Source organism: Pan troglodytes, chromosome 3, assembly GCF_028858775.2.
Source record: "Pan troglodytes isolate AG18354 chromosome 3, NHGRI_mPanTro3-v2.0_pri, whole genome shotgun sequence".
Taxonomy (NCBI): domain Eukaryota; kingdom Metazoa; phylum Chordata; class Mammalia; order Primates; family Hominidae; genus Pan; species Pan troglodytes.
In genome coordinates, this window is record NC_072401.2 from 59,982,804 (window position 1) to 59,997,248 (window position 14,445).

The 14,445-nt window shown below is 34.9% G+C and overlaps 1 protein-coding gene across 1 annotated transcript; it reads right to left on the reverse strand.

Annotated features, from left to right (window-relative positions):
- Positions 1-2,137: 2,137 nt before the first annotated feature.
- On the reverse strand, positions 2,138-14,445 carry PRR27 (proline rich 27). Its single transcript, XM_003310351.5, has 5 exons — positions 14,256-14,445; positions 12,592-12,615; positions 9,767-10,339; positions 7,101-7,145; positions 2,138-6,035 (listed from the first exon to the last, which is right to left on the reverse strand). Exons 1-4 carry the CDS (start codon positions 14,304-14,306, stop codon positions 7,134-7,136), a joined length of 660 nt encoding a protein of 219 aa, XP_003310399.1. The 5' UTR covers positions 14,307-14,445; the 3' UTR covers positions 2,138-6,035; positions 7,101-7,133.

Below are 14,445 nucleotides of genomic sequence, written 5' to 3' on the forward strand. Positions count from 1 at the left end.
TTACTTATTTGTTGCAAATATATTATCTCACTTATTACTCCATAATCTAGTAACACAAAGAGAAAATTTGGGTACCTCAACGACATCAGCTACTGCAAGCATTTAGCAGTTTCTGTCACCTGCTAACAATGTGATTTCAGGCAAATTAGCCCTTTGCATCTCATAAATAAAATGAGACGGACAATACTAATGACTCTTGTAAAAATTATGTAAGTGTTAGTTCAGATAAGAATGCCTAGAAAACAGTAGAAAATTAATATTTGCTTTTGAGAGTTTATTTCTGCTGATTGGTAGAAGAGAAAGTTGATGTTAATATGTATCTGAAAACATGCTGAATCTGGAATTTCATTTTTATTTATGTGTTAGATTAAAGAGCTAGGATAAAAATGACTATTCTTTCATTCTTAGTTATCTTTTTGTGGTTTTATTTATGTAATAAAGAGTTTTATTAGAGGAGAAACTGCTGATTTTTTTAAAATCTTGGAACAATAATAATTATATTTATCACATGCTTACTGTTTTACTTAATTTCATATGATACTTAAAATTCTATTGGTCTATACTAGTGTTATCTCCACTTTACAGATGAGAAAATGAAGGCATATGGAAAGTCAGCAATTTCCTTGGACGACCTTTGCTACTAAGTGTTGATCCTGGGGTATGGGCCCACTTGATCTGACTGCGGCATCTGGTATTTTGTATCCACAAAATTCTATTACCTATCACAATTATTTTGTCTGAGTTTAATAACTGTATTTATCAGAAAATTATTCCAGAGTGACCCATCACATTTACAGGTAAATTTTAAGTTACCTTGTATTTATTAAAAAGATTCAAAAATGAAGATCTGTTGTATGCCAGAGGATTCAGTGAATTTTCTTCTGAAGGTGGGTGTTCAAAATGATCATCACTTAAATCAAGGTCCCTTAAGTTCTAAGGATAAAATAGGCAAATGAGAAACAAAATGCCTGTGTTGATGATGAGAATGGCATTCTGACTCCTGCCTTGCTGATTTCAGTTCTGGAAGAATGTTTTGAATATATTCTTTCAATGCTCACCAGGATTTGCTACCAGTTCTTTTTTACGGGAAAACGTGCTAAGTTTTTCATATAACCTTCCTTGCTTTACTCAGATCCCTTTATATGTTCTATAGGCAGTGGGTAAGCAGGATAAAAACTCCCACCCTGACTTTTCCAGAAATTGGCAAGTGATGAAGACTGTGGATGAAGAAATTCTTATGAAACAGTATCTCCTATCCCTACTGAAGAATCTCTCAACTCCTCTGATACCTCTCAGAATGTTTCATGGCACTAGGTAACATATTATATAATAATGGTATAATTGCAGAAACATCCTTGGAATAGAAATTTCTTTTTTAAATGAGGAAAGTCACTAATTATCCCTATAACTAAAATGTAGGATATCCATGCACTTGCTTTGGAAAGGATGTCTGCATTGTTTTATACTTCTTATTGTATTTTATAATAACTTCATAGATTCATTTTAGGCTAAATAATTCTTGTACAGGAATATATTTCCTTGTGCAGATTTGTACAGAGATTACATGACAGAAGATGTCTTCTCACTGGATTGCCACAGCAAAAGTGGAGAAGTTTGGTACTTTAAAATATCACTGGTGTATTTCTACACTGCATGTACCATTGGTCCATTATCTGATTATATAATAAAAATAAGTAAATTAACATTTCAATCAAGGAAAAGCATCAAAACATGAAGGTAGGATTAAGCATTCATGTTGCCCTTTTACACACTCTGATTTAAATTCCAGCCCTTAAATTACAGGAATTTACTTATTGTATTTTCTGTAGATATAGCTTAATAAGAAATGGAGGATGCTATTTTCTTACTTTATATTAAAAATTTTAAAGTTAATGAAGATACTTTTAATAATACCTTAAATTTTTTGATAGTGACCATAATTATTCCACCAATTTTCATAAAATAATTTTTGAGAGTTAAGAATTGGGATACACACGTGGAATTAAAAAAAATAAAGCATTAAAACATATTTAAATGTAAGAATGTTATGGTGCTGCCTCTTCACTGAATGAATCACAGTTGCATCAAACATCTCCCCATTAAAAACAGGGAAAAAAAAGTGACTTACTTCAGTTAGTTATTTCAATAATATTTTAATAATATTTGCTATTAGAATCCATGGTTATTCATATTCAAAATTGTTAGAGAAAAATGTTCTTATTGGTGTCATACTCATATATGGATTTTGTAACTTATCGAAATATGTAGTCATTTAAAAAAGATTATCCATTGTGGTATTGGTAGAAAATAGTATTTTCTCTTATAATTTTTTATTTCAGTTTTGGGTTAAGATTTTTATTATGCATGCACATGCACACATATATACATACACACATATATGCATGTGATAATATAAATAATGAAAAGTTTTATTCAGGCTACTTGCAAAGGCCTGAGATAAGGCCTATAATTAACTTAAATTAGTCTATAAGTTCTATAGCATAATATAGGAAATATAGTTTACTTTTTACTCAAATAAAATGTGATATATTTGATCTTTCATGGCAAACATCAATTAAAGTGAAACTATTAATACATTCAAAAATGTGAAAAGTCTCAGAAATATAAATGTTGAGTAAAAATAGTAAGTTGCAAAATGACATACCATTTATTATATGTCTTGTTTATATACATTTTTAAAACTCATAAAACTCTTCTATATATTGTAAGGGCCATATAAATGCATACTAAAATTTTAGAAAAAAGCCAGGGAATTATACACACAAACTTATACCTCTTTGAGGTCCTGACTTTCTGGCCACAAAAGAAAGAAATAGAAGAAAGGATGTATAGTGGGCCATCTGGCAATCACTGGAGAAGTATAGTGGTTGTTGCAGTTGATACCAGTGTGAAGGTGTGAACATTTCTTAATCATAAATGAGAATAGTTACCTGTCTGTAGAAAGTAGCACTGAATAAGAATCAGACACCTTCTGTAAGCAATGACATCATATCATTTTCCAGTGGCTAAAGGGAACACTATACAGTAAAGAAGTATGTAAGATGGATATAAACACACATACAAAACTCTGCAAATGTATCTTAATATTGATCAAAAGATATGACTCAAAATCTTTTCAATAAAAAGCTCAAAAATAGGCAAAAGTGAACAATATTATTTTACAGAATACATTAGAGGTGGAAAAATAATTTTTAAAAGTAGAATGAATTACCCTAATCCACTAAGTAGTTTTTAACTCTACAGATAAGGAAGAAGGTGGATTCATAAAGGGACATCAAACAATATATGCAGTGATGGAAATGTTTTATAATTTAGTGTGAAATTTCCAGATGGTGGTGGTTACATGTATGTTTTCTTTCGGATTATTTATGATAATACAAACTTGTATGTAGTATTTTGAATGTGTCATAGACTTTACCAAAAATAGTCTTTAAAATGTATAATTAACAACATTTTTGATTAATTGAATGTAATAAATGGAAGACAAAGTAATTGAGGAAGTTCCCAATCTTCTGGTTTGGATGACTTTTCTGTGTCTCAGAGCTGATGCCTGATTACTAACAACAGTTTGTTTTCCACAATGGAAATTACCTCAATTCAAATGTTAGTGTTTACCTTTCACTCAATCTAACTCATCTCAATGTAGTCAGGAGGAAAAAAGTGAACACTAAAAACAAAATATTGTTGTAGTGATAGACTTAAATTTCATACTTTCACAACTGACAGAGCAGAACATTTCACAGTATCTTGTAGTAAAAGCAAAAACTGTAAATGTTTCTCATGATAAGATGTCATGTTTATTTTTAAAATTCCAAAATTTTCTTGGAATAAATTCTTTCTTTTACCCCATGAAAAACTTAACAAATGACTACGTTCTAAATGTGATACTAAACACCACATAATGTCCCATTAGCAATTATAATTTGCTAAGACTTTGTAGCCTCTTGATATTTATATTTTGGTTCATCTTCATCTTTCTGTTGTTTCTTATACAGTCATATTTACAAATTCTTCTTTAAAGTCTTCAATTCATATAAAAAGCCTGAATTTTGACAACATAATCATTAAAATTGACTATCATGTATGATTACAAATTTATCATTAAATATTTAGAGGTGAATATTGCATGTATCTGTGAAAGACAGATACTATAATAGTTTCAGATTATTGGCTAAGTCAAATTAAAGTTAGATCCTACTTGGCTCTAGAAGATGGAAGCAAACATCTCAAGTTAACAATTTTACTGTCTAAGAAAGTTTCTCATTTTCTGAGACCATGTCCTCATGGCTATACATAACAGTAATATTCTGATCCAATGTAGGATATAGGGAAAAATACAAAATTATTTCAAAATAAAAATATGTTGAATGTTTGTAAAAATTTTTTCTTCCTTCATTCTTCATTTGTTACTTCATTCTTTCTTCTTTTCTTTCCTTCCAAAAATATTCACTGGTCACTTAATATGTCCCAGGCATTGTTATAGGCCCTGATAAAGTGCTGAATAAGACACAGAAATGCCTGTTTTTATGGAGCATATATTTTTGTGGAGATAAGATGAGGGCAACAACAAAGACAATACACAAATAAATAAAAAGGTAAAAAGCAGTAATAGTAACTTTTACAAGGAAAAGAAGTCAGTAATAGAACAAAAAGCACTGGGTTGCAGAAGAGGGATTTATTTAGATAGAGTGTTCAGGAAGACTATTCTGAAGCAGGATTTCTATATGAGACCCCCAAAGTAGAAAAGCAGTTAGTCATTCATACATCAGGGCAAAGGTTCTTGGATAAGATCAAAACCAAGATATTTGAAAAAGGAAAAAAAAAAGCTGCTGCACGAGGAGCATGGGGCAACATGGAGAATGATAGGGAATGAAGTTAGAAAAGTCATTAGTTAGACAAGGTAAGTCTTGTGTCCTTGGAGAGGTGTTTAGAATATATTCCATGTTAAAAGAGAAAGTATCAGAGGCTTTGCAGAGATCTTATCTGAATAATGTTTGATTTAACATCTGATTGTGACTGCTCAGTGGATAATGCATGTGTGTATGTGATCAGGGTGGAGGAAAAGTGGAAGCAGGTAGACTGGTTAATAGGCTATTCTGGCAGGGCACGTTGGCTCACGCCTGTATTCCCAGCACTTTGGGAGGCCGAGGCGGACAGATCATGAGGTCAGGAGATCAAGACCATCCTGGCCAACATAGTGAACCCCTGTCTCTACTAAATTACAAAAATTTAGCCAGGCATGGTGGCACACACCTGTAATCCCGGCTACTCAGGAGGCTGAGGCAGGAAAATCACTTGAACCCGGGAGGTGGAAGTTGCAGTGAGCTGAGTTGGCACCATTGCACTCCAGCTGTGCAACAGTGTGAGACTTCGTCTCAAAAAAAAAAAAAAAAAAGAGGCTATTCCTCCATTTCTGTTAGGGACGACAATAGCTAGAGTTGGCTAGATGCAGTGGAGAAGGTTAGAAGTATTAGGATTTGGGGGTATATTTTTTGAAGTAAATCAAATGACAATTGGTGATGAATTGATTGTGTGCTGGCATAAAAGAGAAATGAAAAACTGTAGATGTCACATTTGAACTGTCCATTAAGTCATGGATAGCATAGTTCATTAACATGTTGTTTACCATAGGTTAAACACAGATGTTTTACTGTTTTGTGACAAAAAGTTCATTGACTACAAAATATGTTTGTTTAGGAAAAAACTTATTGCACTCAAAACCAATACTAACATCATCCTATAGTAGCTGTATAATCAGACTCCAGGCTAGGCTGAATGATTGCCATTTCAGTCCTCCATAGCGTAGTTTTCATCCAGACCTTATCACCATTGGTCTAAATTATCTATTTTATTTATTTAATTATCAATGTTTTTTCAATATAAATTAAGTCCAAGGAAAAACTACCATAAACAAATCAATGTAGTGAGATGAATACTCTGAATACAACAGAATGAAATAGTCTTTGGAAAAGAAAGAAAACTTTTGTAGATTTCACTTATTTCTGCATCAGTATCTGAAAGAAGAAAATAACATTGGTTTAGTATAATAAAATGACCAAATGACTCACACTTAAAGCAAAATTATTTTTCTTGATTTATGATTTTAATGTTATTTCAAAAAGACTATAATGAATGGTTATCTACAAATTCATGCTATTTGGCAAAATACTAAATACAAATGACTACAGAATATATGAAACTATTATGTGTATCTAATATCTTGAACTAATTCACTAGCCAATTGTTCATTTAACATAAAAGTAAAATAAATGAAAACCAAAGAATATAGCAATAGTCAAGGTTTAACTAAAAATGGATATCTTTTAGTTTCTTTGGCAATGGCTGCTGTAAAGAGGTATCACCAACAATAATAAATACCATCACATTTGCTTTTCAATTCTACTTTAGCTAGTGATGTCACCTCAGAAATAAGTTTGATTTGGCTGACAGTCAAAGCCTTGTCATTTACCTGTCTGGTAAACATTAAAATTGGAACATCTTTGAGAAGGGATGAAGGAGAAGAACCTGAAATTAAGACGGCCAAGTTTCTTGCTTATCCCCTGATCAGATGACTAAGACACAGTGAGTCCAGTTGAGCTGTTTGTTTGTGCCTTTGGGTGGTACAATGTAGGGACAGGGAGACTTCAGGTCTAAATTGTTTGTTTTCTAAAACAGTAGTTCTTAATATGGGGTAGGGTGGTGGCTGAAGGGGTAGCATACAGAATAATCTGTGAGAACTTAAACAATGCCTCTTTCTATGTATAGTCCAACCCTCTTTTCCCACGTTAAAGGTTTTTACCTATATTAACTACTGTTAATTTAAAATCTTCAAGTCATAATCAATTTGGATCAATTTAAGGAGGAACTCGCTATTTGTTCAAAAGTAGCCTGAGTTCCTTACACATGACATGAGTTAATAGTTTGAAAGGTTCTGAGGCACAAACTACCAGTGCTTCTCTAAGCTCCACTTTCTCATTTTCATGTAGTAAAAAATATAATACATTCCAAGGTAGCTTCAGATTATGAGATTTAACCTCTTTATCTATAATTTCTAAATTATATTATCACATATGACTTACAGAAATGAACCCATGGTACTCTTCTAGAGAATTTCACTGATTTGCCTAGAAAACATTAAAAAAAATCTTTTCATAAACAATCAAATGTACTTTATTTCATAGTATTGGGCCTATCTTTTCTAAATAATCTTTCTTCTCTGAGAAGTTGTGTTTTGCTGATCTCTTCTTAACATGTTTAAAGTATTCTATACTGCTACTAGATTTAGCTTTCTGAAACAGAGAACTGGTTGAATCACTCCTCTCAGTGAAGGTCCCTAATAAATTGCTTTGGCTACAGGATGAAGTCCAAGGTATTGAGCAGTGTTTTCAAGGTCCCTTCTTATCAGGTTCTATTTCTTTTTATCTTCACTTTCTATCATTTCCTTCTACTGTCATGTGAACCATGAGCTACGGGTATATATATATATATATATATATACAGTGTTAATAATACCCCGGCAGATGGAAAGTGCTTGTGTCAAATCTACTGAATGAACATATTTAATGTGTGAAGCATTGGAGAACAAGCCTGGCTCATCATACCTCTCTAGAGAAGCTGCAAACACCATTGAATGTAACCCCTTGGTGAATATCTTAAAAGAAAAAGAGTTCTTATCTCCTTCTAGGTAACAACTACTAGAGCTTTCCAAGTGGTGGCAATGTGCTGCATAAATAATTCATTGGTGGATTTAAACTTCCATTAGTTTTTAGCCTCTTGCCAGGGTTCAGAGTATCTTCTATGTAGTTCAGAATCATGGTTTCCCTTTGGTAAAATAGCCTAATTCCTTGGGTCATATCTACTAAAATTTAGGGACTAGCTGCTTCTTAAATTTTTTTTTGTCTGAAAACAATTGTTTTTCTAAAAGTTTAGTAAACTTCGCTAAAGCTAAAGTTCAAGATGAATAATAGAAACTGCATTTACTCCCTTGCTCAAAACAAAATAATGTGCAAACATGAGAAGAAAAATGAGAAGGAACAATTTTTCAAGATCTAAATATCAGACTGTGTAAAATAGTGATCACTAAGAGACAGGAAGCAAGGTAGGTGGTCTCTATGATTGTCCTAGCATACTGCCTGGAGTGAGTTTCCATGGCTTGGTGCAAGGGAAAACACACACACACACACACACACACACACAGAGAGAGAGAGAGAGAGAGAGAGAGAGAGAAAGAAAGTCCCAGAAGATTCTCTGAGTTAAGTAGATGGAGCTGGGACTCCAGGAAGGTCAAGATAGCTGACGTTTACAGGCAGAGTACCTGACGGGAAAACAGGCCGCAAAGATGTAGATACAAAGATCTAGATATCTGTGTTCTCACGTATAAATGGGAGCTAAGCATTGAGCACACATGTACATAAATATAGGAATAAGGGACACTGTGGCCTACTAGAAGGTGGTAGTTAGGGCTGGGTTATAAAACTACCTCTTGGGTAGTATGCTCACTACCAGGGAGAAGGGATCCATTCTCCAAACCTCAGCATCACACCATATCCCCATGTTACAAATCTGCATATGTACCCCATGTAACCCCTGTATCTAAAATAAAAGATGAATTTTTTTAAAAAAAGAGGTTATGCTCACATTTCAACTGAGTATTGATTAATTATATGAAGATACTACCTGAGGTCAGGTAGAGAACTACCTGAAAGGACAGAATAGAACGACAATTGGTACTCACAATTGGTACTAGGGCAGGAAAAAGTTCTTGATCCCACCAGCCAGAGTGAAAAACCACAAAATTCACAGGACATAAGTTTGAGCACTCAGAATAGTTTGATCTCAATAAAGGAAAAATTAGCCTTGGATAAAAACACTTATCTGTTCCTGTTTAATAAAGTGTAAAAGCATACTAACCTAATAGCATTCCAGAATAAAGCTCATGAACATGTATGTCCATACACACATATCTGTGTGTACTACACATACACATTATGTACACGTTGTGTACGTTATAGATATAATAATATGTGGGTACAGTGTATACATGGCCCCAGGAGGAGGAGGGTATGTAGGTACATATACATGTGCATGTGTGTGTGTAAAGATATGTTAAAAAACATAATGCTTTCCCCTAATATTAGGAACTGAGCAGGGATGTCCATCTAATCACTTTTATTTGACATTGTACTGGATGCTTAAGCCATTAAAGCATGCAATAAGTAAATAAATGCATCCAGTTTGGAAGCTAAAATCTGTTCAACAGATGAATGGGTAAATGAATTACGGCATATCTGTATAATAAAATAATAATCTGCAAAGAACCAAACTATTAGTAAATACAGCTTCATGGATAAATCTCTAAAAGTGAATGATGTCTGACACAAGAGTACATACAATATTATTCCACTTACATAAAATTCTAGAAAATGCAAACCAATTTGTAGTGACAAAAAAACAGCCCAGGGATGGGAGGATGGGGAATGTGGGATTACAGAGGAACAGGAGGAAAGTTTTGAGTGTAGTAGACACATTCCCCATCCTGGTAACTCTTTTCATGAGTGTATACATATGTCAAAACATATCTAAGTATACACTTTCAATATGTGTAGTTTGTGGTATGTCAATTGTATCTGAATAAAGCTGTTCAAAATATTTAAGTTGATATAGATTTGCTTGGGGAGTGGTTTTTTTTCCCCTTCTACAAATCTCATTTCTCATACATTATAGTGGTAAGATATAAACAACCTACCTGTTCAAGAGAGGGAGAAGGGTGAGGTTCTGGGGCAGCAGGCTTGGCTGTAGCAGGCTCAGCTGGTGAAGGTTCCTCTGCAGCTGGCTCCACTCCAACAGGGGCCTCTGCAGCAGGCTCAGCTGCAACAGGTGCCTCTGCAGCAGGCTCAGCTCCAACAGGTGCCTCTGCAGCAGGCTCAGCTGCAAGAGGGGCCCCTGCAGCAGGCTCAGCTGCTACAGGTGTGGCTGTAGGAGGTGCAGCTGCAGCAGGCTCAGCTGCAATAGGTGGGGCAGCGGGTGCTGCAGCTGCTGAAAAAAACCTTGAAGGAGGGACAAACGGGAAACCCCTAGGAGGGAGAGGAGGAACATTCAACTGAGTAGCTAAGGGAAAACCACGGATGTGATAGACATAGGGGAATCCAGGAGCAGTTAGAATCCAGGGATACGAAGGTAACCCTCTGTCAGTGTAAGTATTCCCAGGGTAACTGGGGACTGTATTCACTGGGGGATAATAAAGAGGAGGTGGTAAATTCCGTATGCCATAAGGAATATTCAGAGATGGATGAAGTGGGTGACCATCGTCATTGTCATCCTAAAGGAGAAACAAAGAAGTCGAAGTTGATTGTTTGTATTTGTCCTGTCTATATATTACTTATGGTACAACTGTGATGATATATGATAAGTAATGATATTTTGAAAGAATTCCAATGTCTTATCTTTCTTAAGTCTAGTGTACTTCCATATTTTTGAAGTAAGAAGTAATAATCTCTTAAGAAAATTGAATAAACTCCAACTGAGGAGGAAATATTTTGTGTTTAAGCAAATAAGAGTGTTATAGTCCACAGAATATGCTAACCTAGGCCAGGACAAAGATAGAAGGAAAGCACTCGCACTTTTAGGATTGATACAGGATTATGAGATTAGTAGCTCTGGGCCTTCTTCTCTGCACCCTCCATTGTCTTTCCCACTGCGCTCAGCACTCTCTGGGTCTCTAAAGTGTCCACTGAAGCCTCTGCTTCATTATTCCTCTTCCAGGTGTCCCATATTCCAGAATTATCTTTCTCAACTTCCTACCTTTCTTTGTCAATGCTTCCCTTCCTTTAACACTGTGCATCTCAAATTTTCATTAAGAGGGTGAGCAGATTGGGAGGCCGAAGAGGGCGGATCACGAGGTCAAGAGATCGAGACCATCCTGGTCAACATGGTGAAACTCCAACTCTACTAAAAATACAAAAAAATTGGCTGGGCGTGGTGGCGGGCGCCTGTAGTCCCAGCTACTCGGGAGGCAGAAGCAGGAGAATTGCTTGAACCCGGAAGGCAGAGGTTGCAGTGAGCTGAGATCAGGCCACTGCACTCCAGCCTGGCAACAGAGTGAGACTCTGTCTCAAAAAATATATATAAATAAAAATAAATAAACAAGACGGTGAGCAGACTGGATGTAGATGTTAATGTTATTGTATATAATATTATTATTATATATAATAATATACAATACTGAGAAGTTTCTCAATAAATGTAGATTGTCCCTCAGGGTCTTTGAGATATTTTAAGGTTTTTCTTGATGGAAGTTCTGTGATTTATTTTTAAAAGTATAAAATGAGTACCTTCTCTGTGCCATCTCTGTGCTAGGGGATCCTACATACTGGAAAACAGACAAGGTTTCTTTCTTCTTGTGTCTGGGGTGCTACATTCCCCAGCCAGTCAAGCTTCTTAATTAACATTTAATTTTTTTTCCAATTTTAGGTAAGTTTCCTGAATTACTGAGTTAAATTTTTCTCACGAGTCATATTGCCAGAGCCCCCTGAGGTATGACATATATACATAAGTAATATATGTCCCCAGGTGTTCATAGAGGCAAATATCAATTATTTGCATTGTGGATCATAGAGCCCTAGAATCTGAGGACTTAAATATTAACTCATTAGACGAGTTAATGGGTGCAGCACACCAACATGGCACATGTATACATATGTAACAAACCTGCACGTTGTGCACATGTACCCTAAAAGTTAAAGTATAATAAAAAAATAAGTAAAATGATGCAAAAAAATCAAAATAATACCTAATAATATTTCTATTTTAAAACATTATTTCCAAAAGATTTCTACTCCTTCGTTATATGTCTGATCATTGTTGGTCAAAAGTGTGCACATCACAGATTATGTCTCTTGGGCTTTCTTTGCTAGAGTGTCATGTTGATTTATGGCATACTGGTGGATAGGTGTAAGTGTAATTTTCTTAGTACTCTTCTGTTACCAGAAATTGAGGCACAAGTAACAAGGAACTGAAAAAAACATCTAGCGTCAGTTAACCAGTATGTGCTTTGGTCTCATAGAGATAATTTATGGGTATTTGCTACACAGAAATCATCTAACTCACTGGGACACACTCCTCCTGCTAGTGGTTCCTAGCTTGAACACACACACCTGAATATATGGCCGGCCCACTACTTCATGCTTTCTCTTGCTCTAACCCTTCATGCAGACAGAGCATCTCCAGATTCATCACTAAGTTTGTTCAAATGAACTTAGGACATACTGACAATGTATTATAGAGGCATGAGGGGAAAACCTTGGCATAGCAAAAATTTTCTTAAGCTGCAAAGGGAGTGCACTTAATGCTTTTGCTCATTAAAAAGACTGAAGACCTTTTGCTAAATATGTTGAACACAAACATATTCCGTAAATATTTTCTATCAAATCGGAAGAGTTTAATAGCACTATTATTTTAAGAGCAATAGCAGGCACTAAATTTCACTGTAAAGAAATCAGAGAGTTTTAAAATGTAAAATATATTTTAAGATAAAAACAAATATACTTGCGTGTAAAGAAAAAAAAGTTTTACCTCACCAATGAAGGGGAACTGTCTCTAAAATAAAGAAAAATATATTTTAATGTGGTTATGTATTTGAAAACATCTGTACCTACATTTCCATATTGCTGAAAAATTTGCAAAGCTTAATAATACTTATGGTTAATTTTTTTGAAATTTGAGTAACTAATATGAATTTTTTTTTATCATCGTCATTATCATTACATGGTTTTGACCTAAACAATTTCTTCAGGGAGTTTTACTTTGGCTGGATGGATTTTGGTTTGTAATATTCAACATGTACATAAATCTTTATCATCTGAAAGATCATTCAGCTCTCATTCATATATCTGATTTTGCTATTCACTTTTTACCTGCCAGGTTTTGTCTGGTGTGTGTGTGTGTGTGTGTGTGTGCATCTGTGTGTTAAAGTGTGGCCTTTGCGACGGGCGCAATGGCTCACGCCTGTAATCCCAGCACTTTGGGAGGCCGAGGGGGCGGATCACGAGGTCAGGAGATCGAAACCATCCTGGCTAACACGGTGAAACCTCGTCTCTACTAAAAATACAAAAAATTAGCCGGGCGTGGTGGCGGGCGCCTGTAGTCCCAGCTACTGGGTAGGCTGAGTGAGGCAGGAGAATGGCGTGAACCCGAGAGGCGGAGCTTGCAGTGAGCCCAGGTCGCGCCACTGCACTCCAGCCTGGCTACAGAGCGAGACTCCGTCTCAAAAAAAAAAAAAAAAAAAAAACACCACAAACATACAACAAAAAAAAGAGTGGTCTTTGCCACCTCTTCACAGTACCAGAAGGACCATAGATCCATTTGTGCTCCAATGAAGCTTCAATGTGGTTTGTGAATTGACCACAGATTATGAACTACAGAATAAAAATAAAAAGTACAGGAAAATCATCACTTATTATTTTAAGAATTGGAGCTTCATTTATCTAATTTTAGGGAACAAAAATAATAGTTTAAAGTTTGGACAGGATGATAATAACATCAATAGTAAATGGTATCAAGTAGCAGTTGAGTTTCTACCATACCTGAGGTACTCTGCTAGGCACTTTATATAATTACCTTATAAAATCTTTAAAACAATGTTATGGTGTAGGTGTTATTATTTTCTCCATTTAAAAAAAGATAATATTTAGCATAGTCACTGGCTAGGATTAAGAATTTGCCATCAGATTTGTCTTACATTAGAGTTTCATCTACTTATGTTATACTAAAGGCCATTGCATTACACTATATTACTTAACATTCCACTAAAGGTATGATGTGCATTTACTTCTATTCCATCAAGTATCCCTAATGTCTGTACATAAATACCTCCAGCAATGGCACTTCACAGCCATAGGAAGCCCAATCCAGCATTCTATAATTTGAAGAGATAAACTCTGTTAAGATAATCTACGTGGGATCCTGCTTTTCTATAATTTTTCCTCCTCCAGCCTCCTACATTTATGAACTTACCTTCTCTTTCCTTGCTGTTTATCTATTTTCAGATACTACAACTTTATTATTTTGATTTTTAAATTTTCCGTTGAAAAGTCTGACACTACAAATCTCATGTCCATCTATGTCTCTCTGCTGCTTTATTACAAACACTATAGTAACTTTATCATAAGCACAAATCCCTATAAACAATTAGCAAATGGTTATACAATTGTTACAATTTTGGAAGTCCATTTACTTACCTTCCTTGCAAAAGCAACACATACAATGCAGGCCCAAAGGAGAAGCTTCATTTTGATTGACCCTATGAATATTAACACTATAAATTTATTGTTTTAGAAAATATGCAATATATTTTTAAATTATATTTTTCTTCTTTTAGAGAGAAATGAAAGAATACATGGCTTTTTTCATCTGTCTAGGAAGACCCTT